Here is a 27,879-nt window from a genome sequence, read left to right as displayed (position 1 = left end):
CGGCCATCAATAAAGACGAGGATGAGAAGCGCAGGCGCTCCAGAGGCAGACAGGGGGCGCCCTGTGTCCAGAGGAGGAGGAGAGCGAGCAGCAACGTGACCGCCATCAAAGACGAGGACGAGAAGCGCAGGTGCTCCAGAGCCAATCAGGGGGCGCCCTGCGTCCAGAGGAAGAAGAGAGTGAGCAGCAACGTGACCGCCATCAATAAAGATGAGGACAAGAAGCGCAGGCGCTCCAGAGCCAGACAGGAGGCGCCCTGTGTCCAGAGGAAGGAGAGAGCGGGCAGCAACGTGACCGCCATCAATAAAGACGAGGACGAGAAGCGCAGGTGCTCCAGAGCCAGACAGGGGGCGCCCTGTGTCCAGAGGAAGAAGAGAGCGGGCAGGAACGTGACCGCCATCAATAAAGACGAGGACAAGAAGCGCAGGCGCTCCAGAGCCAGACAGGGGGCGCCGTCCGTCCAGAGGAAGAAGAGAGCGTGCAGCAACGTGACCGCCATCAATAAAGACGAGGACAAGAAGCGCAGGCGCTCCAGAGCCAGACAGGGGGCGCCCTGTGTCCAGAGGAAGAGGAGAGCGAGCAGCAACGTGACCGCCATCAATAAAGACGAGGATGAGAAGCACAGGTGCTCCAGAGCCAGACAGGGGGCGCCGTCCGTCCAGAGGAAGAAGAGAGCGAGCAGCAACGTGACCGCCATCAATAAAGACGAGGACAAGAAGCGCAGGTGCTCCAGAGCCAAACAGGGGGCGCCGTCCGTCCAGAGGAAGAAGAGAGCGAGCAGCAACGTGACCGCCATCAATAAAGACGAGGACGAGAAGCGCAGGCGCTCCAGAGCCAGACAGGGGCGTCCTGTGTCCAGAGGAAGAGGAGAGCGAGCAGCAACGTGACCGCCATCAATAAAGACGAGGATGAGAAGCACAGGTGCTCCAGAGCCAGACAGGGGGCATCCTGTGTCCAGAGGAAGGAGATAGCGATCAGCAACGTGACCGCCATCAATAAAGATGAGGACGAGAAGCGCAGGCGCTCCAGAGCCAGACAGGAGGCGCCCTGTGTCCAGAGGAAGGAGAGAGCGGGCAGCAACGTGACCGCCATCAATAAAGACGAGGACGAGAAGCGCAGGTGCTCCAGAGCCAGACAGGGGGCGCCCTGTATCCAGAGGAGGAGGAGAGCGAGCAGCAACGTGACCGCCATCAAAGACAAGGACGAGAAGCGCAGGTGCTCCAGAGCCAGACAGGGGGCGCCCTGTGTCCAGAGGAAGGAGATAGCGAGCAGCAACGTGACCGCCATCAATAAAGACGAGGACGAGAAGCGCAGGTGCTCCAGAGCCAGACAGGGGGCGCCCTGTGTCCAGAGGAAGGAGATAGCGAGCAGCAACGTGACCGCCATCAATAAAGACGAGGACGAGAAGCGCAGGTGCTCCAGAGCCAGACAGGGGGCGCCCTGTATCCAGAGGAGGAGGAGAGCGAGCAGCAACGTGACCGCCATCAAAGACAAGGACGAGAAGCGCAGGTGCTCCAGAGCCAGACAGGGGGCGCCCTGTGTCCAGAGGAAGGAGATAGCGAGCAGCAACGTGACCGCCATCAATAAAGACGAGGACGAGAAGCGCAGGTGCTCCAGAGCCAGACAGGGGGCGCCCTGTGTCCAGAGGAAGGAGAGAGCGGGCAGCAACGTGACCGCCATCAATAAAGACGAGGACGAGAAGCGCAGGTGCTCCAGAGCCAGACAGGGGGCGCCCTGTATCCAGAGGAGGAGGAGAGCGAGCAGCAACGTGACCGCCATCAAAGACAAGGACGAGAAGCGCAGGTGCTCCAGAGCCAGACAGGGGGCGCCCTGTGTCCAGAGGAAGGAGATAGCGAGCAGCAACGTGACCGCCATCAATAAAGACGAGGACGAGAAGCGCAGGTGCTCCAGAGCCAGACAGGGGGCGCCCTGCGTCCAGAGGAAGAAGAGAGTGAGCAGCAATGTGACCGCCATCAATAAAGACGAGGACGAGAAGCGCAGGCACTCCAGAGCCAGACAGGGGGCGCCCTGTGTCCAGAGGAAGGAGATAGCGAGCAGCAACGTGACCGCCATCAATAAAGATGAGGACGAGAAGCGCAGGCGCTCCAGAGCCAAACAGGGGGCGCCCTGTGTCCAGAGGAAGGAGAGAGCGGGCAGCAACGTGACCGCCATCAATAAAGATGAGGACGAGAAGCGCAGCCGCTCCAGAGCCAGACAGGGGGCGCCCTGTGTCCAGAGGAAGAAGAGAGCGAGCAGCAACGTGACCGCCATCAATAAAGACGAGGACAAGAAGCGCAGCCGCTCCAGAGCCAGACAGGGGGCGCCCTGTGTCCAGAGGAGGAGGAGAGCGAGCAGCAACGTGACCGCCATCAATAAAGACGAGGATGAGAAGAGAAGAGGACGGTCACTAATTATCATGGGGCAATTAGATACAAGTAAAATATATCTTTGTACCGTGTTAGCCAGTAGAGATAAAATAATTGTTGAAAAGAACTGAAGTCCTCAGTAGGTAAATTATTAAAGATTTGGGAAAACTCCAAAGCCAAAATCCAACTGCAATTACCATTGTACAGATTATAGACACGGAAAACGGGAGTCATTGTGTGAATACATTGTATGATCAATTGTCTACTGATCCTGCATAATAGACCTTAGCTTCATTCACAAGATTGTACATCCAGAGCTGAAATCTCCCAGCATTTCTTGTAGGCTCAATGATGCACTGACTCCAACAGCAGACTAGTGAGTGCAGCTCTGGAGTATAATACAGGAGGTAACTCAGGATCAGTAATGTAATGTATGTACACAGTGACTGCACCAGCAGAATAGTGAGTGCAGCTCTGGAGTATAATACAGGAGGTAACTCAGGATCAGTAATGTGATGTATGTACACAGTGACTGCACCAGCAGAATAGTGAGTGCAGCTCTGGAGTATAATACAGGAGGTAACTCAGGATCAGTAATGTAATGTATGTACACAGTGACTGCACCAGCAGAATAGTGAGTGCAGCTCTGGAGTGTAATACAGGAGGTAACTCAGGATCAGTAATTTATGTACACAGTGACTGCACCAGCAGAATAGTGAGTGCAGCTCTGGAGTAGAATACAGGAGGTAACTCCGGATCAGTAATGTATGTACACAGTGACTGCACCAGCAGAATAGTGAGTGCAGCTCTGGAGTATAATACAGGGGGTAACTCAGGATCAGTAATGTATGTACACAGTGACTGCACCAGCAGAATAGTGAGTGCAGCTCTGGAGGATAATACAGGAGGTAACTCAGGATAGGTAATGTATGTACACAGTGACTGCACCAGCAGAATAGTGAGTGCAGCTCTGGAGTATAATACAGGAGGTAACTCAGGATTAGTAATGTAGTGCATGTACACAGTGACTGCACCAGCAGAATAGTGAGTGCAGCTCTGGAGTATAATACAGAAGGTAACTCAGGATCAGTAATGTATGTACACAGTGACTGCACCAGCAGAATAGTGAGTGCAGCTCTGGAGTAGGCCATGCATGATACATTTATATCTTGATTGAAAGTAATGGGCATAGGTCTTTTTCCAGCCGTACTGTATAACTGTATGGGGAACATGCGCAGTCATTGTCCAAGAGTCCCAGATGGCACAGTTTGGAAGCTGCGAGTCTCACTACACTGAATCCCGCTCCACCTGCAGATTTTACAGTCCACGTGTGGCACAGCACCACCTTGTGGCAGATCCTGGGACACTAAACATTGCTCTAGTTTGAGGCTTTAGATCTGATTCTCTAATAATGCCGCTTGTAATGCTCCAATCCCGTCCGTCCGTCCTCGCGCTCCGTATTCGCGGACATTCCTGTGTTCTATTAATAAGCTGTAAAGGCTGCGCCCAAATAACCGAGTACCCAAACCTCCGCCGCGGTACCTGGAACTATAAAACGGATAAAAACGCCCTGCATTGTAATATAACCACAATTACATGGACGGTGTCTGTAATAACACACATCACTCGTGGCTCCTCCAAAAGCCGATCATCATGAAACACCCAGAAATGACGAGATTGGGGTTCCACCTCTCAGACAAACCCACCATAGATGGAAAGCGGCTACGTCCTGCAGAAGCCTCCTGATTCAGAGGGAACCCCCTGATTGATGGGGAACCTTCAAAATGAGGGGGAACCTCCAGATTGATGGGAGCCTCCAGATTGATGGGAGCCTCCAGATTGATAGGAAGTCTTCTGATTGACGGGGAACCTCCTGATTCAGAGGGAACCATCTAATTGAGGGGGAATCTCCTGGTAGAGGGGGAACCTCCTGATTGAGAGGGAACCACCTGAGAGAGGGGGAACCTCTTGATTGAGGGGGAACCTCCTGGATGATGGGGCATCTGCTGATCCTGATTGAGAGGAACCTTCTGATTCAGAGAGAACCTCTTGACTCAGAGGGAACCTCCTGGTTTAGGAGAAATCTTCTGATTGAGGGGGAATCTCCTGATTGAGAGGAAACCTATTGATTGAGGGGGAACCTCCTAATTGAGAGGGATCTTCCTGATTGAGGAGGAACCTCCTGAATGAGGGGGAACCTCTTGATTGGGGGGGGAACCTCTTGATTGGGGAGATCCTCCTGATTGAGGAGAAATCTTCTGATTGAGGGGGAATCTCCTGATGGAGAGGGAATCTCCTGATTGAGGGGGATCCTCCTGGTTGAGAGGGATCCTCCTGATTATGAGGTAACCTCCTGAATGAGGGGGATCCTCCAGATTGAGAGTGAACCTCCTGATTGATCGGGGACCTCCTGATGGATGGGAACCTCTTGATTGAGGCTGAATCTCCTCATTGACAGGGGAACCTCCTGGTTGAGGGGGTCTCACTGCTCCCATCGGAGGATACTTATTGATGGGAACCTCCTGATTGGGGAGGAACCCTCTGATTGAAGAGGAACCTCCTGATTGAGGGGGAGCCTCCTGGTTGATCGGGGAACCTCCTGGTTGATCGGGGAACCTCCTGGTTGATCAGGGAACCTCCTGGTTGATCGGGGAACCTCCTGGTTGATCGGGGAACCTCCTGGTTGATCGGGGAACCTCCTCATTGACGGAGGAACCTCCTGGTTGAGGGGGTCTCACTGCTCTCATCGGAGGATACCGGAGGTGAATGTTCTGTAGAGGTGTCTTCAGGTGTAGCTAATATTGGGGTCCCGACCCCCTGACTCACTCCAATGCCCTATAGGCCTGGGACTGGACCAGTAAGGACGCGTCTGCCTCCCACCAGCACTGGGGGGGTGGCTCATCCGCCATCTTGCAGTGAATGTCACTACGGGTCTTATAGTTTCTATTTGTGGTCATTCTTCCCTCATTGCCGGTTCCTGCTCCACCTTACTCCACGTCTCAGCACCTTGCTCGTCTTCATTCCTCTGGCCACAATGTGACATTGTCCCAGTATGCCCTGCCCTGGATGACATAATGGTGCGGGCCGCATATCTGGAATAGCTGGAGCGGAGCATCCTCAGACGCCCCTATACCCAGGTGCTACAATCCTAAAATAAGCACACGGGCATCACATTATAGGCATAGAAAAATTCCTGACCCCCCTCCCCCCCCCGGGGAAGAGTACAGGTGACTGACAGAAAGGCCGTCCATCGGCACTGCATCAAATCTGAGCCACAATGAGATACAACAAGGTCCTAAAACCACCGTGGTGGCCGCTTTACAATACTGCACAACTGTGCACTCGAATGTTAGGTTCTACTTTCTCAAATAGCGCCACTCTTGTCTAATGGCCGTGTGTGGTATTGCAGCTCTGTGGGATCTCAATTAAATGTCCTCTGGTCGCAAAAGAGGGAAACAGATAAAAAGTCAGAAGAGGCTGCACGGTCCTCAGACTTCGGTGATCCTCGGCGCGGGGTCACCACCCCCCGCAGCGACGCTCAGTCATTGAGTTACATCTTGGCACCCGGTCATGCTAAAGAAAACTTTCCCAAGTGACAGACGTGTCGTTTCCTATTCCATGATTACATTTTGGACAGAACAGACTGTGCTCAACAGCGAGAGCGCCGGATTACTATCACTAAGAGACCCCATACAGTAAAAAACAATATGGCGGTCATTACATCGAGGCTTAGCGCCCTAAGATAGTCCACTCCTGGCCCATATGTGCAGTGTACAGTGCACTGCATCTATATATACTGTATACACTGTATAAAAGCACCATATCTATATATGCACCGTGTCATTTATATATATGTGGCTATATTTAGTGTACCTATATACCCCTATATACAGTGTACATATAAATACAATGCCCCCTTATATGGAGTATGTATATATATAGATGTATCTCTATATGCAGTGTGTCAAATTTCAAAAATAAATCTATTTCTAAAGCTGCTATTAACATGAATTTCTCACCACATGTCAGTAACAACCCATCCAATCCACACAGACAAGGAAATCAAACCACAGATGTCTATAAATTATGTGTAATAATGAGAAATGACACAGGGGAAAAAGTATTGAACACATGAAGAGAGGAGCAAAAAGCCCTGAAAAGTCCTGACACCAGCTGATATCTGTCAGTAATTAGAAAGCAATCCTGCCACATAGTGACAAATTATATCAGCTGATCCAACTCATGGATGATAAAAAGCAGTCTCCTTACATAGGTGCCACACAAGAAACATCTCATAATAGGTAAAGCTAGTGAGCTGTCTCAAGACCTTCGCAACCTTATTGTTGCAAAACATACATGATGATCAAGAGGGTAACAATGTTTTGAGATTTTGACTTTCAGCCTCCATATCTCACCATCCACTACAGAGTTGAGCGAGGACTCCTATAATTTTAAAAACAATCATCTTGGCTATCTCATACATAAACGTGACTTGCAATTATTTAGCATATGATTAGTTATGCAGAGTCTCGTCATGTCACTGCATTGTTACTGTTTTGCTCCTAAAGATCTAAAATTGACCTTTGGCTTTCAACACAAACTGAATCCTTCTGGGCGCCATCAGATTCAAGCATGTCCCCACCGAAAGCTAACCCCAGGTCTCTTCTCTATGTTCCCAGTGTTGGTGTATACTGGTCAGGTCTCTTCTCCATGTTCCCAGTGTTGGTGTATACTGGTCTGGTCTCTTCTCCATGTTCCCAGTGTTGGTGTATACTGGTCAGGTCTCTTCTCCACGTTCCCAGTGTTGGTGTATACTGGTCAGGTCTCTTCTCCACGTTCCCAGTGTTGGTGTATACTGGTCAGGTCTCTTCTCCATGTTCCCAGTGTTGGTGTATACTGGTCAGGTCTCTTCTCCATGTTCCCAGTGTTGGTGTATACTGGTCAGGTCTCTTCTCTATGTTCCCAGTGTTGGTGTATACTGGTCAGGTCTCTTCTCTATGTTCCCAGTGTTGGTGTATACAGGTCAGGTCTCTTCTACACGCTTCCAGTGTTGGTGTATACTGGTCAGGTCTCTTCTCCACGTTCCCAGTGTTGGTGTATACTGGGCAGGTCTCTTCTCCACGTTCCCAGTGTTGGTGTATACTGGTCAGGTCTCTTCTACACGTTCCCAGTGTTGGTGTATACTGGTCAGGTCTCTTCTCCATGTTCCCAGTGTTGGTGTATACTGGTCAGGTCTCTTCTCCACGTTCCCAGTGTTGGTGTATACTGGTCAGGTCTCTTCTCCACGTTCCCAGTGTTGGTGTATACTGGGCAGGTCTCTTCTCCACGTTCCCAGTGTTGGTGTATACTGGGCAGGTCTCTTCTCCACGTTCCCAGTGTCGGTGTATACTGGTCAGGTCTCTTCTCCATGTTCCCAGTGTTGGTGTATACTGGTCAGGTCTCTTCTCCATGTTCCCAGTGTCGGTGTATACTGGTCAGGTCTCTTCTCCACGTTCCCAGTGTTGGTGTATACTGGTCAGGTCTCTTCTCCATGTTTCCAGTGTTGGTGTATACTGCTCAGGTCTCTTCTCCACGTTCCCAGTGTTGGTGTATACTGGTCAGGTCTCTTCTACACGTTCCCAGTGTTGGTGTATACTGGTCAGGTCCCTTCTCCACGTTCCCTGTGTTGGTGTATACTGGTCGCTTTCTTGGGGATGTATACAGCTTTTTCTTCACCTCTCCCCACAAGTGTTGGATTGGGTTGAGATCTGGGGACTGTGGGGACAATCCAGCTCCTCTACTTCATTGTCATTGACCCATTTCTTCTCCAATCTCGCTGTATGCTTCGGGTCATGGTCCTGCTGGAACACTGTGTCGTCCTTTTCATACCCAAAATACTCAAGTGTATGAAGTAACTCATCTTGTAGGATCCTCACATATAGCTCAGCAGTGAGACCACCATCCATACTGGTCAAGTATCCAATGCCTTTGGCTGACGACCCCATATCATCATGGTTCCTCCACCAAACGTTACAGTTCCTTAAATTTCTCAATCCGTTCGCCCCTTTTCCCCTTATTTCTTCCCATTTGCCCCCATTAGAGCCGTCTATTGACTTTTCTCTCATCGCTCCAGATTCCAGGTTTCCAATCTTCCACTTTTCGTTCTTTGTAATCTCGAGCCGATGCTTCTTATGATGATATAGAAGTTGAGGCTTCTTCATTTTTTTCAGGCCACTATTCCAGACTTGTATAACGCACGTCGCTCGGTGATGTCACTATTATGGAGCACACGAGCCGCCTCCATTGCCGGGTGTCTCCAGAACTGATAGACCTTGTGATGAGCGACTTGTTGACTCCGATATTTTGTCTGGACGTCACCTCTTGGCTTCTGAATGGACGGACGTCATTTCTTATTCTTCCACCTGTCAGGACCTCACATGATGCAGTTTGGCAATTTCCTTGGCTGCAAAACTGCTATTGGTGAGCTGAATGATGCGGATTCTCTTTTCTTGGGAAACCTTCTTCATGGCGGCTCCTCAATTTGTTTAGTGACCTTTCATTTGAGAATCAACCTAATAACACACTGAGCTATTAGGGAATGTGAGAACAGGTTGTAATTTGTAGTATACAGGAAGAAAAAGAGCAAAACAGTAACAATGCAGCGGCATGACAAGAATCCGCATAACTGATCATCTGCTAAATAGCTGCAAGTCACATTTATGTATGAGAAGCCGAGATGATTGTCTATAAAATGAAGGTCGTCTCACTGCAAAGCTGTAGAGGATGAAGAGAGATGGAGCCTGAAAGTCAAAAGCGCAATCATTGTTACCCTTTTGCTTGTCAGTGTATCAATGGCATTGGTTACAGAATTTCTAAACCACTGAAGGCTTCGGTGCCTGTTAGAGTAATAATTTGGAAGTGGAAAGAACATAATTTCACCAAAAACCAGCCACGACCAGGTGCTCCCTGCCATATTTCAGTCAGGGGAGTGTAAAGCATTGTCAGAAAAGATGTCCAAGATCTGGGGACACGTGTGGAGAGCTACAGAAAGACCTGGAATCAGCAGAGACAATGGTTTCACAGAAAACAATAAGTAATGCACCCCCCCTCCATCGCCTGTATGCACGCTCCTGTATGCACGCTCCTGTATGCATGCTCCTGTATGCACGCTCACCACACAAGACTCCATTGCTGAGCAAAATCCAAGTTCAAGTGCAGTTAAAGTTTACTCAACAACATTTAGACACGTCTGTGAAATACTGGAGAATATATCATGGCCAGATGAGACCAAAACTAAAAAAGCAATAATACACACCATGTTTGGAAGCCAAAATGCAAAATCACCCCCAAAACACCAAAAATGAAGTGTGGAGATGGGAGCATCATGGTGTGTGGCTGCTTTTTAGGAGACAGCACTGGAAAACTTCATATCATTGAAGGAAGGATGAATGGATAAATGTACAGAGACATTCCTGATAAAAATCTGCTGTCATCTACCAGGATGACGAAGATGAAACGAGGGCGGACATTTCAGCAACACAATGATCCCAAACACAGCCAAGGAGAAAGAAAATAAATCTGCTAGAATGGACAAGCCGATCACCAGAGCTGAATCCAATAGAAAATGCCTGGAAGGAACTAAAGCTCAGAGATCATAGAAGGAGGCGAGACCTGCTGGATGTGAGGAGTGTGTGCGGAAGAATGGGCCAAAATCCACCTGAGCAATGCAGGCGACTAGTGTCTCCATACAGGATGTGAGGAGTGTGTGCAGAAGAAAGGGCCAAAATCCACCTGAGCAATGCAGGCGACTAGTGTCTCCATACAGGATGTGAGGAGTGTGTGCGGAAGAATGGGCCAAAATCTACCTGAGCAATGCAGGCGACTAGTGTCTCCATACAGGATGTGAGGAGTGTGTGTGCAGAAGAATGGGCCAAAATCCACCTGAGCAATGCAGGTGACTAGTGTCTCCATACAGGATGTGAGGAGTGTGTGCGGAAGAATGGGCCAAAATCCACCTGAGCAATGCAGACGACTAGTGTCTCCATACAGGATGTGAGGAGTGTGTGCGGAAGAATGGGCCAAAATCCACCTGAGCAATGCAGGCGAATAGTGTCTCCATACAGGATGTGAGGAGTGTGTGTGGAAGAATGGGGCAAAATCCACCTGAGCAATGCAGGCGACTAGTGTCTCCATACAGGATGTGAGGAGTGTGTATGGAAGAATGGGGCAAAATCCACCTGAGCAATGCAGGCGACTAGTGTCTCCATACAGGATGTGAGGAGTGTGTGTGGAAGAATGGACCAAAATCCACCTGAGCAATGCAGGCGACTAGTGTCTCCATACAGGATGTGAGGAGTGTGTGTGCGGAAGAATGGACCAAAATCCACCTGAGCAATGCAGGCGACTAGTGTCTCCATACAGGATGTGAGGAGTGTGTGCGGAAGAATGGGCCAAAATCCACCTGAGCAATGCAGGCGACTAGTGTCTCCATACAGGATGTGAGGAGTGTGTGTGGAAGAATGGGCCAAAATCCACCTGAGCAATGCAGGTGACTAGTGTCTCCATACAGGATGTGAGGAGTGTGTGCGGAAGAATGGGCCAAAATCCACCTGAGCAATGCAGGCGACTAGTGTCTCCATACAGGATGAGAGGAGTGTGTGCAGAAGAATGGGCCAAAATCCACCTGAGCAATGCAGGCGACTAGTGTCTCCATACAGGATGAGAGGAGTGTGTGCAGAAGAATGGGCCAAAATCCACCTGAGCAATGCAGGCGACTAGTGTCTCCATACAGGATGTGAGGAGTGTGTGTGGAAGAATGGGCCAAAATCCACCTGAGCAATGCAGACGACTAGTGTCTCCATACAGGATGTGAGGAGTGTGTACAGAAGAATGGACCAAAATCCACCTGAGCAATGCAGGCGACTAGTGTCTCCATACAGGGTGTGAGGAGTGTGTGCGGAAGAATGGACCAAAATCCACCTGAGCAATGCAGGCGACTAGTGTCTCCATACAGGATGTGAGGAGTGTGTGCAGAAGAATGGGCCAAAATCCACCTGAGCAATGCAGGCGACTAGTGTCTCCATACAGGATGTGAGGAGTGTGTGCAGAAGAATGGGCCAAAATCCCACCTGAGCAATGCAGGCGACTAGTGTCTCCATACAGGATGTGAGGAGTGTGTGCGGAAGAATGGGCCAAAATCCACCTGAGCAATGCAGGTGACTAGTGTCTCCATACAGGATGTGAGGAGTGTGTGCAGAAGAATGGGCCAAAATCCCACCTGAGCAATGCAGGCGACTAGTGTCTCCATACAGGATGTGAGGAGTGTGTGCAGAAGAATGGACCAAAATCCCACCTGAGCAATGCAGGCGACTAGTGTCTCCATACAGGATGTGAGGAGTGTGTGCAGAAGAATGGACCAAAATCCACCTGAGCAATGCAGGTGACTAGTGTCTCCATACAGGATGTGAGGAGTGTGTGCAGAAGAATGGACCAAAATCCCACCTGAGCAATGCAGGCGACTAGTGTCTCCATACAGGATGTGAGGAGTGTGTGCGGAAGAATGGGCCAAAATCCACCTGAGCAATGCAGGTGACTAGTGTCTCCCTACAGGATGTGAGGAGTGTGTGCAGAAGAATGGCCAAAATCCACCTGAGCAATGCAGGTGACTAGTGTCTCCATACAGGATGTGAGGAGTGTGTGCGGAAGAATGGGCCAAAATCCACCTGAGCAATGCAGGTGACTAGTGTCTCCATACAGGATGTGAGGAGTGTGTGTGCGGATGAATGGACCAAAATCCACCTGAGCAATGCAGGTGACTAGTGTCTCCATACAGGATGTGAGGAGTGTGTGTGGAAGAATGGGCCAAAATCCACCTGAGCAATGCAGGTGACTAGTGTCTCCATACAGGATGTGAGGAGTGTGTGCAGAAGAATGGGCCAAAATCCACCTGAGCAATGCAGGTGACCAGTGTCTCCATACAGGATGTGAGGAGTGTGTGTGGAAGAATGGGCCAGAATCCACCTGAGCAATGCAGGCGACTAGTGTCTCCATACAGGATGTGAGGAGTGTGTGCGGAAGAATGGGCCAAAATCCACCTGAGCAATGCAGGCGACTAGTGTCTTCATAGAGGATGTGAGGAGTGTGTGTGCGGAAGAATGGGCCAAAATCCACCTGAGCAATGCAGACGACTAGTGTCTCCATACAGGATGTGAGGAGTGTGTGCAGAAGAATGGACCAAAATCCCCCTGAACCATGCAGGTGACTAGTGTCTCCATACAGGATGTGAGGAGTGTGTGCAGAAGAATGGACCAAAATCCCCCTGAACCATGCAGGTGACTAGTGTCTCCATACAGGATGTGAGGAGTGTGTGCGGAAGAATGGGCCAAAATCCACCTGAGCAATGCAGGTGACTAGTGTCTCCATACAGGATGTGAGGAGTGTGTGCGGAAGAATGGGCCAGAATCCACCTGAGCAATGCAGGCGACTAGTGTCTCCATACAGGATGTGAGGAGTGTGTGCGGAAGAATGGACCAAAATTCACCTGAGCAATGCAGATGACTAGTGTCTCCATACAGGATGTGAGGAGTGTGTGCGGAAGAATGGACCAAAATCCACCTGAGCAATGCAGGTGACTAGTGTCTCCATACAGGATGTGAGGAGTGTGTGCGGAAGAATGGGCCAAAATCCACCTGAGCAATGCAGGTGACTAGTGTCTCCATACAGGATGTGAGGAGTGTGTGCAGAAGAATGGACCAAAATCCACCTGAGCAATGCAGGTGACTAGTGTCTCCATACAGGATGTGAGGAGTGTGTGCAGAAGAATGGACCAAAATCCACCTGAGCAATGCAGGTGACTAGTATCTCCATACAGGATGTGAGGAGTGTGTGCGGAAGAATGGGCCAAAATCCACCTGAGCAATGCAGGCTACTAGTGTCTCCATACAGGATGTGAGGAGTGTGTGCGGAAGAATGGGCCAAATCCACCTGAGCAATGCAGGGACTAGTGTCTCCATACAGGATGTGAGGAGTGTGTGCGGAAGAATGGGCCAAAATCCACCTGAGCAATGCAGGGACTAGTGTCTCCATACAGGATGTGAGGAGTGTGTGCGGAAGAATGGGCCAAAATCCACCTGAGCAATGCAGGTGACTAGTGTCTCCATACAGGATGTGAGGAGTGTGTGCGGAAGAATGGGCCAAAATCCACCTGAGCAATGCAGGTGACTAGTGTCTCCATACAGGAGGTGTCTGGCGATTCATCACCAATAAAGGACAATGTATTAAGTATTCAGTACAGTTCAGTAACGTGGTCAATACTTTTTCCCGGTGTCATTTCTCATTATTACACAATTTATGGACATCTCAGGTTTGATTTCTTTGCCTGTGTGGATTGGATGAGTTGTTACCGACATCTGGTGAGAAATTCAAGTCAATAACAGCTTTAGAAAATAGGTAACGTGTTCAATACTTCTTTCACCTGCTGTGTGCACATGTACATATATAAATGTTAGTCTGTCTGTGCACCATAAATATATATATATATATCCCATTAACACCCGCCATTCAGCGCTATACATGGCGTTCACCTTCGCAGAGCGGTATAAATAGAAAACAGGTTGGGCAGAAAACCTACAAAAGGAAGACACAAAGCGGCTCTGTTCCTGTGTCTCTGATATGCCGGAGATTAACCCTCCGTGCTCCAGAAGACAATGATCTGACCCATATAAATAAAGCTGGGTGAAATTGAATCCGAGCGCGCCCACGCGGTATAATATATAATAGGGGGTCTATAATGTGAACCTGCGCTCGTTTACGCCTGGAGATCAGATCTCTGTGATAGCGGCTTTCCTCCTCACATCAATCAACTTTATTTACAATAAACACAGCACAACAAGTAACCACGGCAACTAAATCCACGCAGAGAGTATCTGATGTCAATAAACTTTACTTACAACAAACAGTGTCAGTGCAGAGACCATCAGTAACTGCCGTTATCAATAAGCTTTATTTATAGTAAACAGCAGGACACGTGCATCTGAAAACGCAAAGACTGAGCATATTGGGGGGGGGGGGGGGGTAGGATGGTGACCCTGCGCTCAGGGATTGGAATTATGAGTCCATTTTCGAGCCCCTAATATGGCCTGAATACCTGACTGGGTTTTGTGACCCCTAATGACAGTATCTTAGATCCCTATGCCGCCGTCGGTTCAGGTCATTAAAGGGGCGTTCCCATCTGAGACACTTATGGTCCATCAACAGGACCGGCCATAAATGTCCCATCTCCCCCAACAACGTCACACGGACGTTTCCTAATAACGGCCATTTACAGAGTCTGCCAATATGGAGGGGTGATACTCATAACATTGCAATGGCACTAAACTTCTGAAAGACCCGGCTCGCCCCCAGCGATGAGCAGTGCATGAGTCGCGCTATCACCTGCCCTCCACACACCGCGCCATTGAGGCCTAGTGCGCGCCCTTCATGGTCTACGGCGGACACACCACACACAGGCCTCACTACTCACAGTCTCCCACCTCTATCTGGTCACCGCGGCCACTTCCACCCATCAGGGGTCTCTCTCAGGTCCTCGTCAGCTGCCATCACGAGTCACTCCGCTGCCAACACTCTTACAACTGTTCGGTGGATACAATTCACTTTCTGGTGTTTACATCGACGTCTATATCTTACATCACTTTTAGTCAACTTCTTCCCTTTTGGGGGAAACGGCGGGGTCTCTGGATAATTAATGGAGTGGCAGTAAGCGCCAGTCTTGCAGCGCCCCCAATGTGTCAGCCACTTTCACATTCGGACATGTCGCACATTTACCCGTTACTTGTCTCATTTACCCAGTTGTGATGGTGCCGCACCTTGGTACATAAACATTTATGGCTATACGCGCAGAAAATGAGCACAAACTATGACGACGAGAGGCATCACAACGGCCAAAGAAACGTCAACAACATGCAAGGAAGACATATGAGGCCAGGATGAGGGAAGAAGGACAATGTCCCAATAGCTACAGGAGCTGGGAAACCGCCTCAATGGGAACGAGTAGAGAAAGCTCAACGCTCCACCCCTGAGGGGGCATGTCGAGGCTCCATCTGAAGATTGTGTGACCTGTGAGACAACACCTATAAGATGGAGGTCTGGCTGGGACGCTCAGCTGTGATATGTCACTGCTATTTCATCTCACGTCGCCTACGGCGCAGTGTCGGTGCAAAATGTGCCCGTAAAACGCTTCTGTAAACCGGCCAAATCTTAGAAATTCTGGCCACTTCTCCACTGATAGCGGCTCTGGTCGGAGCCCTCGAGATGATACAGATGAGACAATGGTGGAGCCTGCATCTATTATCCACGCACAGTATAATCTGCGTAGATGAGATACCTGTATGAGCTGGGACACCCCGATAAGCAAATAATCCACTCAATAGATCAGACAAAAAAGCCTCTTATCAATAAACCTTATTCTAGAAAATATGGCGGCCAGGATCAGCGCAGAGGAGCGTAATATTCTCACGTCAATGAACTGGATTTGCACAGTCCTGAAGATCTGCTCTCTAAAGAAATATCCTCGACTCAGAGCCCTAAATTGGGGACCGTCGCACCCCTTTAGGACACTTGTAGATAAGTGAATCACAAGCACATAACTCGCTTTCTTTGGATTATCCTGTACATGACACAACGCAACTTTTATCACTGAAAACTCATGGAAAATTATTGAATGCCTTTAAAATGTGAAGTAAAAGTGTAAGGAGCCCCAGAGCGGGCGTACAGAACATAAGGAGCCCCGAAGCGGGCGTGCAGAACGTAAGGAGCCCCAGAGCGGGCGTACAGAACACAAGGAGCCCCGAAGCGGGCGTGCAGAACGTAAGGAGCCCCAGAGCGGGTGTGCAGAACGTAAGGAGCCCCAGAGCAGGCGTGCAGAACGTAAGGAGCCCCAGAACGGGCATGCAGAACATAAGGAGCCCAGGAGCTGGCGTGCAGAACGTAAGGAGCCCCAGAGCGGGCGTGCAGAACGTAAGGAGCCCCAGAACAGGCGTGCAGAACATAAGGAGCCCCAGAGCAGGCGTGCAGAACGTAAGGAGCCCCGAAGCGGGCATGCAGAATGTAAGGAGCCCCAGAGCGGGTGTGCAGAACGTAAGGAGCCCCAGAGCGGGTGTGCAGAACGTAAGGAGCCCCAGAGCAGGCGTGCAGAACGTAAGGAGCCCCAGAGCAGGCGTGCAGAACGTAAGGAACCCCAGAGCAGGCGTGCAGAACGTAAGGAGCCCAGGAGCTGGCGTGCAGAACATAAGGAGCCCAGGAGCGGGCATGCAGAACGTAAGGAGCCCCAGAGCGGGCATGCAGAACGTAAGGAGCCCCAGAGCGGGCATGCAGAACGTAAGGAGCCCCAGAGCGGGCGTGCAGAACGTAAGGAGCCCCAGAACGGGCATGCAGAACATAAGGAGCCCAGGAGCTGGCGTGCAGAACGTAAGGAGCCCCGGAGCGTGGGTGCAGAATGTAATGAGCCTCGGAGCGGGCGTGCAGAACGTACGGAGCCCCAGAGCGGGCATGCAGAATGTAAGGAGCCCCAGATCGGGCATGCAGAAGGTAAGGAGCCCCAGAGCGGGCATGCAGAAGGTAAGGAGCCCCAGAGCGGGCATGCAGAATGTAAGGAGCCCCAGAGCGGGCATGCAGAACGTAAGGAGCCCCAGAGCGGGCATGCAGAACGTAAGGAGCCCCGGAGCGGGCGTAAGAGAACGTAAGGAGCCCCGGAGCGGGCGTAAGAGAACGTAAGGAGCCCCGGAGCGGGCGTAAGAGAACGTAAGGAGCCCTATAGAAGGCATGCAGAACGGACTTACCCTTCTCAGCCACGTGAAGTGTTTGTAAATATCGATTTCAACGTCCATTCTCTGCGTCCATCTCGCAAATCACATTCCCTTCGGAAACCGTGTTTCTCTCTTGGCTGGAGACATGGTCTTTGTTCTGGTGTCTCGTGGGTTCCCCTTTTTTTTTTTCCAAAGTTGGAAGCCTCTGATCGCACTGTATGTCGGTTGCGGCCCCCGGGCTGTCTACGGATTGCTGCTCACAGGGCGAATTATCCTAAGCCGGCTGCATGATTCAATCTCCCTAATACCGGGTAATAAATCCTAACAAATATCATACGACCGGTTGGACGACAAGCAGGAACCGCCTGTTACCTCCAGCACCGAAGCTAAATATTGCCAAGCAGTCAGGAGAAAACTATTTTGGAGGATGCCTGGGCTTCAGAGCGGTGGGTGACTGGAACTCATTACTCCGAGACCCCCTATTTCCTGTCTGTACTTCTCCTGCTGCCTCCAATGTCACTTCTCATCGCCTCGCTCCCTGCCAGATACTGCTGTACAGCAGCCCCTGCAATGTGATCCCTCAGTCCTCCTGGTGTGCTGCGTGTGAGACAAGGCGAGGGACAAAGACGTTTAAGTAAACACCTCTGTCTCCCGAGCGGAGGAAAACCAGAGAGGACATCCTCAATGTGAAGACCAGTAGGTCGAGGGTGCAAAACTCGGACAGGACTTAGCCATAGCTCCGCCACTCTGTCCTAAGTTTTTCTATTCTTTACACTTCTGCACTTTATGTTTCGGAGGAGACATTTTCATGAAAATTCGCTGCATTTTGTTTTTATTTTCCCAGATTTTTTTTGTAAAGTAAAATTGGAATGGACGCCATCCGAAAAGTGGAAGATCTTACAAAGGAGCTCTCGTAATTAGGAACTTTTTTTTTCCCCAAACATATTGCAGGAGAATGGCTGTAGAAAGCATCTCTTTGCATAAAGAACGTGTAATGCCTCATTTCACCTGCGGAGGTGCTGCAGGGAAATGAAACCATTGCTGCCGGGCTATCCATAAACTACAGCGGATCTCTGGTGGTGCCATTGGACATTCTTGTACCGGTATGTTAGACCCCATAAGAGAGGTCATTTTCGGTATCAGTAGTTTCCACACGGGTCGCCCAAGACTTGTCCATTTCAAAGTAATACCAATAAAATGATACCCTTAACTGGATCCGAACCCAGGACCCAGCGCTGCGGACAACAGTGCCAACCACTAGGATACATATTAATTATATATCAATTGCAGACACTCCGATGTAGTCACCTTACATGATTGACAGGGCGAAAAATCTGCAGCGAGCATGTGGAAAAACTGGGAATGAGGATCCCTGACGTGACAGATCCTTGTTATAGGGTGCGCCACAAATCCACCAAATTGTGACCATTGTGAGGAAGTTTCAGCTTGTCGTACTTAGAAAGATTAACAAAGCATCCGTGTATCCTTACTTCAGGCCATAGGCGTATCACACAGAGGGGGCCGAAGCCATTGTTACAGGATCCCGCAGGGCCGGGGCTATATAAAGTACAGAAGGAGCAGCTGCACACGGCCGAATAGCTGCTCTGCCATATAAGACGACACCGGTACATCGGTGGGCCATCGCACTTTCCACCACTACTGTTGGTTGGATATTGGTGCTTTACTCCAGCTGAAAATGTCCCCAACCCGAGCAGAACCTCACACACTCGTATGGAGTTTAGATGGCTTCATCCCATTTCAGCCTGGACAGACTTACATTTGCCGGGATTTGTATTTGGAAAATCGAGACATTCCCCACAAATTCGGGACTGTTGTCAGCTTTTAGTGAAATATATAAAATATATATATACACTTAATGACCACCACCTTCCACACCTCATTCCCTGCCCCTCAGATGCCCATCTGATGAAGGTCTATGAGTGTGTCAAGACCACGCAGCCTTTCAGATGCCTTGCTTTCTCATAGGATTCGGAAGGATCCCAGGAGGTTATTACAGGATATTTGGCAAAAATGTTCTCTTTCTTTTTATTAAAAATTATTCTTTTTAGATAGCTGGATGGATGAACACTCTCTAGGAAGATCGATCTTGTGCAGCCTAGATAGGTCCACCAGGGTATTCTCCGCCTAGAAAGGTCCAGCAGGGTCTTCTCTGCCAAGATAGGACCAGCAGGGTCTTCTCTGCCAAGATAGGACCAGCAGGGTCTTCTCTGCCAAGATAGGACCAGCAGAGTCTTCTCCAGCTAGACAGGTCCAGCAGGGTCTTCTCCAAATAGATAGGTCCAGCAGGGTCTTCTCCAGCTAGATAGGTCCAGCAGGGTCTTCTCTGCTGTTATCTTGATAGTATCAAGCAATCGGGGTGCTGGTCTTCCTCTTCGCCTTGTTCCTCCTATTTTTTCAACCATGATGTCCTTTTCCAGTGATTGCTTTCTTTGTATGATCTGTCCAAAGAAAGTAAAGGGCACTTTACACGCTGCGATATCGGTATCAATATCGCTAGCGAGTGTACCCGCCCTCATCGGTTGTGCGACACGGGCAAATCGCTGCCCGTGCCGCATAACCTCGCTTACACCCGTCACACGGACTTACCTGCCCTGCGTCACACGGCAGCCGTCCAATAGAAGCGGAGGGGCGGAGATGAGCGGGACGTAACATCCCGCCCACCTCCTTCCTTCCACAATGCCGGTGGACGCAGGTAAGGAGATGTTCATCGCTCCTGCGGTGTCACACGGAGCGATGTGTGCTGCCGCAGGAATGACGAGCAACATCGCTAATAAGCAATTAACGATTTTTTGATTCAGGATGACCTCTTCGTGGCGAACAATTTTGACCACTTTTGCGATCGACTAAGGTCGCTCGTACGTGTCACATGCTACGATGTCATTAACGGCGTCACAAACACCGTGACCCCGACGATAATACGTTAACGATATTGTAGCGTGTAAAGCCCCCTTAAGTCGTAGCCTGGTGATCCCTGCTTTGAGTGGCATATCTTATTTGATTTGTTCCAGAACTGATTTGTGTGTTCTTCTTGCCATCCATGCTATTGACAACATCCTTCAATAGCACCACATTATGAAGCCATTGATTCTTCTATCTTGTTTCTTTCTTGTCCAGGGATCACATCAAAATTTGACAACAAAAAAGACCAGACTATGTATGAGCAGACACCAGACTACGTACAAGTCGTGTCTTCGTCACCAGTGAAATGTTCCTCGATATGAGGACCTTGTTCGGTGACATCATTGTTGATTTGCCCATAGCTATTTTCCTGTTGACTTGTTGAGTGATCATTGCTCCGAGTAGGTTGAAGTCCTTTACAACTTCTAGTTCGTCGCTGTCCATCTCACAATTCACACTTTCGACCACCTAGAAAAAGGAATCACTCTGGGAGGAATTAACAGTATTTTTTGGAAGCTGCAAAAAACATCCCAGAATTGAGGTTTATCAGAAGATCTCCTGTGCCGGACTTCGGGATACTTTTAAAGAGCGTAGAATGGGGTATGGATGGGGTGTCACCTGAAAAAGGAGCATGGTCACCTGTGAACATTTCCGTCAATGTGCTGTGCATGCTCGGCAGCAAATGCTCTTCCAAATGGCAAACCTGAAAAGTTGGCATATAGGATTATAGTAGGGGACTGGGTGAACAAACAAGTGCGAAATACCATTAAAAGCAAAAAAAATGAGCCGGCATCGCACGGAGAATGTAAGCTTTATTAATATTGGAGTCTACGGCCAGTGCATGATACGTTCATGTGAACAGAGCCTATAACCATCTCCCTACCCCACATGCCTCATCGAGTCCTCTGACCTTACGGCCCATTCTGCTATAATCACTGTATACTTTATACTTCCTCATAGTGTAATGGAAAATGATCCTGAGCGTGCGGCCTCCTCCAGCACAGCTGCCGCTCGCTCATGACCATTTATATACAGGAGTCTGGGCCTCTCAGCTCAGCGCGGGGTGTAACGTAACCCGTCCTCATCACACGACAGGAGGGGTCTGTGCGGATTTCACAGTCACCTGCTCGGCTGATAGAAGACGGGGATTTCACGAGACCAGATCTGATGGTCGGCGCTGATCCAGTTTATGGGATCTAGTGAAGAGTTTATCCCTCCAAAATCAGGGCTGGGTGAATATGGACGGTATAACAAAGAGGCTTAAAGGGGCGCTCCACCCATAACATCACTAGGGTATGCCACTGTAAAAGTAGCGGACTATAGCTGCCACGTTCCTGCCACTGTACACAACAATCACGTTATGGAATGTAATCTTGCGTCTTTTGTATATACAGTAATGTGGACTGTATTGTACTGTAAGATGTATTGTGATTAGTGATGATCAGGCACTACCATGCTCGGGTGCTCGGTACTGGTAACTAGTGATGAGCGGGCACTACCATGCTCGGGTGCTCAGTACTGGTAACTAGTGATGAGCGGGCACTACCATGCTCGGGTGCTCAGTACTGGTAACTAGTGATGAGCGTGCACTACCATGCTCGGGTGCTCAGTACTGGGAACTAGTGATGAGTGAGCACTACCATGCTCGGGTGCTCTGTACTGGTAACTAGTGATGAGCGGGCACTACCATGCTCGGGTGCTCTGTACTGGTAACTAGTGATGAGTGAGCACTACCATGCTCGGGTGCTCTGTACTGGTAACTAGTGATGAGTGGCCACTACCATGCTAGGGTGCTCGGTACTGGTAACTAGTGATGAGCGGGCACTACCATGCTCGGGTGCTCAGTACTGGTAACTAGTGATGAGCGGACACTACCATGTTCGGGTGCTCAGTACTGGTAACTAGTGATGAGCGGGCACTACCATGCTCGGGTGCTCAGTACTGGTAACTAGTGATGAGCGGGCACTACCATGCTCGGGTGCTCTGTACTGGTAACTAGTGATGAGCGGGCACTACCATGCTCGGGTGCTCAGTACTGGTAACTAGTGATGAGCGGGCACTACCATGCTCGGGTGCTCAGTACTGATAACTAGTGATGAGCGGACACTACCATGCTCGAGTGCTCGGTACTGGTAACTAGTGATGAGCGGGCACTACCATGCTAGGGTGCTCGGTACTGGTAACTAGTGATGAGCGGACACTACCATGCTCGGGTGCTCAGTACTGGTAACTAGTGATGAGCGGGCACTACCATGCTCGGGTGCTCAGTACTGGTAACTAGTGATGAGTGAGCACTACCATGCTCGGGTGCTCAGTACTGGTAACTAGTGATCAGCGGACACTACCATGCTCAGGTGCTCAGTACTGGTAACTAGTGATGAGCGGGCACTACCATGCTCGGGTGCTCAGTACTGGTAACTAGTGATGAGCGGGCACTACCATGCTCGGGTGCTCAGTACTGGTAACTAGTGATGAGCGGGCACTACCATGCTCAGGTGCTCTGTACTGGTAACTAGTGATGAGCGGGCACTACCATGCTCAGGTGCTCAGTACTGGTAACTAGTGATGAGCGGGCACTACCATGCTCGGGTGCTCAGTACTGGTAACTAGTGATAAGCGGGCACTGCCATGCTCGGGTGCTCAGTACTGGTAACTAGTGATGAGCGGGCACTGCCATGCTCGGGTGCTCAGTACTGGTAACTAGTGATGAGCGAGCACTACCATGCTCGGGTGCTCAGTACTGGTAACTAGTGATGAGCGGGCACTCCCATGCTCCGGTGCTCAGTACTGGTAACTAGTGATGAGTGGGCACTACCATGCTCGGGTGCTCAGTACTGATAACTAGTGATGAGCGGACACTACCATGCTCGGGTGCTCAGTACTGGTAACTAGTGATGAGCGGGCACTACCATGCTAGGGTGCTCGGTACTGGTAACTAGTGATGAGCGGGCACTACCATGCTCGGGTGCTCAGTACTGGTAACTAGTAATGAGCGGACACTACCATGCTCGGGTGCTCAGTACTGGTAACTAGTGATGAGTGGGCACTACCATGCTCGGGTGCTCCGTACTGGTAACTAGTGATGAGTGGGCACTACCATGCTAGGGTGCTCGGTACTGGTAACTAGTGATGAGCGGGCACTACCATGCTCGGGTGCTCAGTACTGGTAACTAGTGATGAGCGGACACTACCATGCTCGGGTGCTCAGTACTGGTAACTAGTGATGAGTGGGCACTACCATGCTCGGGTGCTCAGTACTGGTAACTAGTGATGAGTGGGCACTACCATGCTCGGGTGCTCAGTACTGGGAACTAGTGATGAGTGAGCACTACCATGCTCGGGTGCTCTGTACTGGTAACTAGTGATGAGCGGGCACTACCATGCTCAGGTGCTCAGTACTGGTAACTAGTGATGAGCGGGCACTACCATGCTCGGGTGCTCTGTACTGGTAACTAGTGATGAGCGGGCACTACCATGCTCGGGTGCTCAGTACTGGTAACTAGTGATGAGCGGGCACTACCATGCTCGGGTGCTCTGTACTGGTAACTAGTGATGAGCGGGCACTACCATGCTCGGGTGCTCAGTACTGGTAACTAGTGATGAGCGGGCACTACCATGCTCGGGTGCTCTGTACTGGTAACTAGTGATGAGCGGGCACTACCATGCTCGGGTGCTCAGTACTGGTAACTAGTGATGAGCGGGCACTACCATGCTCGGGTGCTCAGTACTGGTAACTAGTGATGAGTGAGCACTACCATGCTCGGGTGCTCTGTACTGGTAACTAGTGATGAGTGGGCACTACCATGCTCGGGTGCTCAGTACTGGTAACTAGTGATGAGTGAGCACTACCATGCTCGGGTGCTCGGTACTGGTAACTAGTGATGAGCGGGCACTACCATGCTCGGGTGCTCAGTACTGGTAACTAGTGATGAGCGGGCACTACCATGCTCGGGTGCTCAGTACTGGTAACTAGTGATGAGCGGACACTACCATGCTCGGGTGCTCAGTACTGATAACTAGTGATGAGCGGACACTACCATGCTCGGGTGCTCGGTACTGGTAACTAGTGATGAGCGAGCACTACCATGCTCGGGTGCTCAGTACTGGTAACTAGTGATGAGCGAGCACTACCATGCTCGGGTGCTCAGTACTGGTAACTAGTGATGAGCGGGCACTACCATGCTAGGGTGCTCGGTACTGGTAACTAGTGATGAGCGGACACTACCATGCTCGGGTGCTCAGTACTGGTAACTAGTGATGAGTGAGCACTACCATGCTCGGGTGCTCGGTACTGGTAACTAGTGATGAGCGGGCACTACCATGCTCGGGTGCTCAGTACTGGTAACTAGTGATGAGTGAGCACTACCATGCTCGGGTGCTCAGTACTGGTAACTAGTGATGAGCGGGCACTACCATGCTAGGGTGCTCGGTACTGGTAACTAGTGATGAGCGGGCACTACCATGCTCAGGTGCTCAGTACTGGTAACTAGTGATGAGTGAGCACTACCATGCTCAGGTGCTCAGTACTGGTAACTAGTGATGAGAGAGCACTACCATGCTCAGGTGCTCAGTACTGGTAACTAGTGATGAGCGGGCACTACCATGCTCGGGTGCTCAGTACTGGTAACTAGTGATCAGCGGACACTACCATGCTCAGGTGCTCAGTACTGGTAACTAGTGATGAGCTGGCACTACCATGCTCAGGTGCTCTGTACTGGTAACTAGTGATGAGCGGGCACTACCATGCTCGGGTGCTCAGTACTGGTATCTAGTGATCAGCGGACACTACCATGCTCAGGTGCTCAGTACTGGTAACTAGTGATGAGCGGGCACTACCATGCTCGGGTGCTCTGTACTGGTAACTAGTGATGAGCGGGCACTACCATGCTCAGGTGCTCAGTACTGGTAACTAGTGATGAGCGGGCACTACCATGCTCGGGTGCTCAGTACTGGTAACTAGTGATAAGCGGGCACTGCCATGCTAGGGTGCTCAGTACTGGTAACTAGTGATGAGCGGGCACTGCCATGCTCGGGTGCTCAGTACTGGTAACTAGTGATGAGCGAGCACTACCATGCTCGGGTGCTCAGTACTGGTAACTAGTGATGAGCGGGCACTACCATGCTCGGGTGCTCAGTACTGGTAACTAGTGATGAGTGGGCACTACCATGCTCGGGTGCTCAGTACTGATAACTAGTGATGAGCGGACACTACCATGCTCGGGTGCTCAGTACTGGTAACTAGTGATGAGCGGACACTACCATGCTCGGGTGCTCGGTACTGGTAACTAGTGATGAGCGGGCACTACCATGCTCGGGTGCTCAGTACTGGTAACTAGTGATGAGCGGGCACTACCATGCTCGGGTGCTCAGTACTGGTAACTAGTGATGAGCGGGCACTACCATGCTCGGGTGCTCAGTACTGGTAACTAGTGATGAGTGGGCACTACCATGCTCGGGTGCTCAGTACTGGTAACTAGTGATGAGCAGGCACTACCATGCTCGGGTGCTCAGTACTGGTAACTAGTGATGAGCGGGCACTACCATGCTCGGGTGCTCAGTACTGGTAACTAGTGATGAGCGGGCACTACCATGCTCAGGTGCTCAGTACTGGTAACTAGTGATGAGCGGGCACTACCATGCTCAGGTGCTCAGTACTGGTAACTAGTGATGAGCGGGCACTACCATGCTCGGGTGCTCAGTACTGGTAACTAGTGATGAGCGGGCACTACCATGCTCAGGTGCTCAGTACTTGTAACTAGTGATGAGTGGGCACTACCATGCTTGGGTGCTCAGTACTGGTAACTAGTGATGAGCGGGCACTACCATGCTCGGGTGCTCTGTACTGGTAACTAGTGATGAGCGGGCACTACCATGCTCAGGTGTTCAGTACTGGTAACTAGTGATGAGCGGGCACTACCATGCTCGGGTGCTCAGTACTGGTAACTAGTGATGAGCGGGCACTACCATGCTCGGGTGCTCAGTACTGGTAACTAGTGATGAGCGGGCACTACCATGCTCGGGTGCTCAGTACTGGTAACCAGTGATGAGCGGGCACTACCATGCTCGGGTGCTCAGTACTGGTAACTAGTGATGAGCGGGCACTACCATGCTCGGGTGCTCAGTACTGGTAACTAGTGATGAGCGGGCACTACCATGCTCGGGTGCTCAGTACTGGTAACTAGTGATGAGCGGGCAGTACCATGCTCGGGTGCTCAGTACTGGTAACTAGTGATGAGCGGGCACTGCCATGCTCGGGTGCTCTGTACTGGTAACTAGTGATGAGCGGGCACTACCATGCTCGGGTGCTCAGTACTGGTAACTAGTGATGAGCGGGCACTACCATGCTCGGGTGCTCAGTACTGGTAACTAGTGATGAGCGGGCAGTACCATGCTCGGGTGCTCAGTACTGGTAACTAGTGATGAGTGGGCACTACCATGCTCGGGTGCTCAGTACTGGTAACTAGTGATGAGCGGGCACTACCATGCTCGGGTGCTCAGTACTGGTAACTAGTGATGAGTGGGCACTACCATGCTCAGGTGCTCAGTACTGGTAACTAGTGATGAGCGGGCACTACCATGCTCGGGTGCTCAGCACTGGTAACTAGTGATGAGCGGGCACTACCATGCTCGGGTGCTCAGTACTGGTAACTAGTGATGAGCGGGCACTACCATGCTCGGGTGCTCAGTACTGGTAACTAGTGATGAGCGGGCACTACCATGCTCGGGTGCTCAGTACTGGTAACTAGTGATGAGCGGGCACTACCATGCTCGGGTGCTCAGTACTGGTAACTAGTGATGAGCGGGCAGTACCATGCTCGGGTGCTCAGTACTGGTAACTAGTGATGAGCGGGCACTGCCATGCTCGGGGTGCTCAGTACTGGTAACTAGTGATGAGTGGGCACTACCATGCTCGGGTGCTCAGTACTGGTAACTAGTGATGAGCGGGCACTGCCATGCTCGGGTGCTCAGTACTGGTAACTAGTGATGAGCAGGCACTACCATGCTCGGGTGCTCAGTACTGGTAACTAGTGATGAGCGGGCACTACCATGCTCGGGTGCTCAGTACTGGTAACTAGTGATGAGCGGGCACTACCATGCTCAGGTGCTCAGTACTCGTAACTAGTGATGAGCGGGCACTACCATGCTCAGGTGCTCAGTACTGGTAACTAGTGATGAGCGGGCACTACCATACTCGGGTGCTCAGTACTGGTAACTAGTGATGAGCGAGCACTACCATGCTCGGGTGCTTGGTACTGGTAACTAGTGATGAGCGGGCACTACCATGCTCGGGTGCTCAGTACTGGTAACTAGTGATGAGCGGGCACTACCATGCTCCGGTGCTCAGTACTGGTAACTAGTGATGAGCGAGCACTACCATGCTCGGGTGCTTGGTACTGGTAACTAGTGATGAGCGGGCACTACCATGCTCGGGTGCTCAGTACTGGTAACTAGTGATGAGCGGGCACTACCATGCTCGGGTGCTCTGTACTGTTAACTAGTGATGAGCGGGCACTACCATGCTCGGGTGCTCAGTACTGGTAACTAGTGATGAGCGGGCACTACCATGCTCAGGTGCTCAGTACTGGTAACTAGTGATGAGCAGGCACTACCATGCTCGGGTGCTCAGTACTGGTAACTAGTGATGAGCGGGCACTACCATGCTCGGGTGCTCAGTACTGGTAACTAGTGATGAGCGGGCAGTACCATGCTCGGGTGCTCAGTACTGGTAACTAGTGATGAGCGGGCACTGCCATGCTCGGGTGCTCAGTACTGGTAACTAGTGATGAGTGGGCACTACCATGCTCGGGTGCTCA

At 50.7% G+C, this 27,879-nt stretch overlaps 1 protein-coding gene across 16 annotated transcripts in view; it reads right to left on the bottom strand.

Annotated features, from left to right (window-relative positions):
• The window catches only part of PPFIBP2 (PPFIB scaffold protein 2), a 239,716-nt gene that overhangs the window by 84,783 nt on the left and 127,054 nt on the right, over window positions 1–27,879 (bottom strand). Inside the window, exon 1 of one of the 16 annotated variants that reach the window (XM_075326355.1) lies at window positions 17,180–17,662. The exons of the other annotated variants lie outside the window; for them this stretch is intronic. Within the exon in view, the coding sequence (XP_075182470.1) occupies window positions 17,180–17,227 (48 nt within the window). The 5' untranslated portion in view covers window positions 17,228–17,662. Of the gene's footprint in view, window positions 1–17,179; window positions 17,663–27,879 lie in introns of those variants that run through there. 16 annotated transcript variants of the gene reach the window in all.

The sequence above is a fragment of the Anomaloglossus baeobatrachus genome, chromosome 10, assembly GCF_048569485.1.
Source record: "Anomaloglossus baeobatrachus isolate aAnoBae1 chromosome 10, aAnoBae1.hap1, whole genome shotgun sequence".
Classification (NCBI taxonomy): domain Eukaryota; kingdom Metazoa; phylum Chordata; class Amphibia; order Anura; family Aromobatidae; genus Anomaloglossus; species Anomaloglossus baeobatrachus.
The sequence above is the reverse complement of the archived record's forward strand: the minus strand, read 5'-3'. Positions and strand labels throughout refer to the sequence as shown.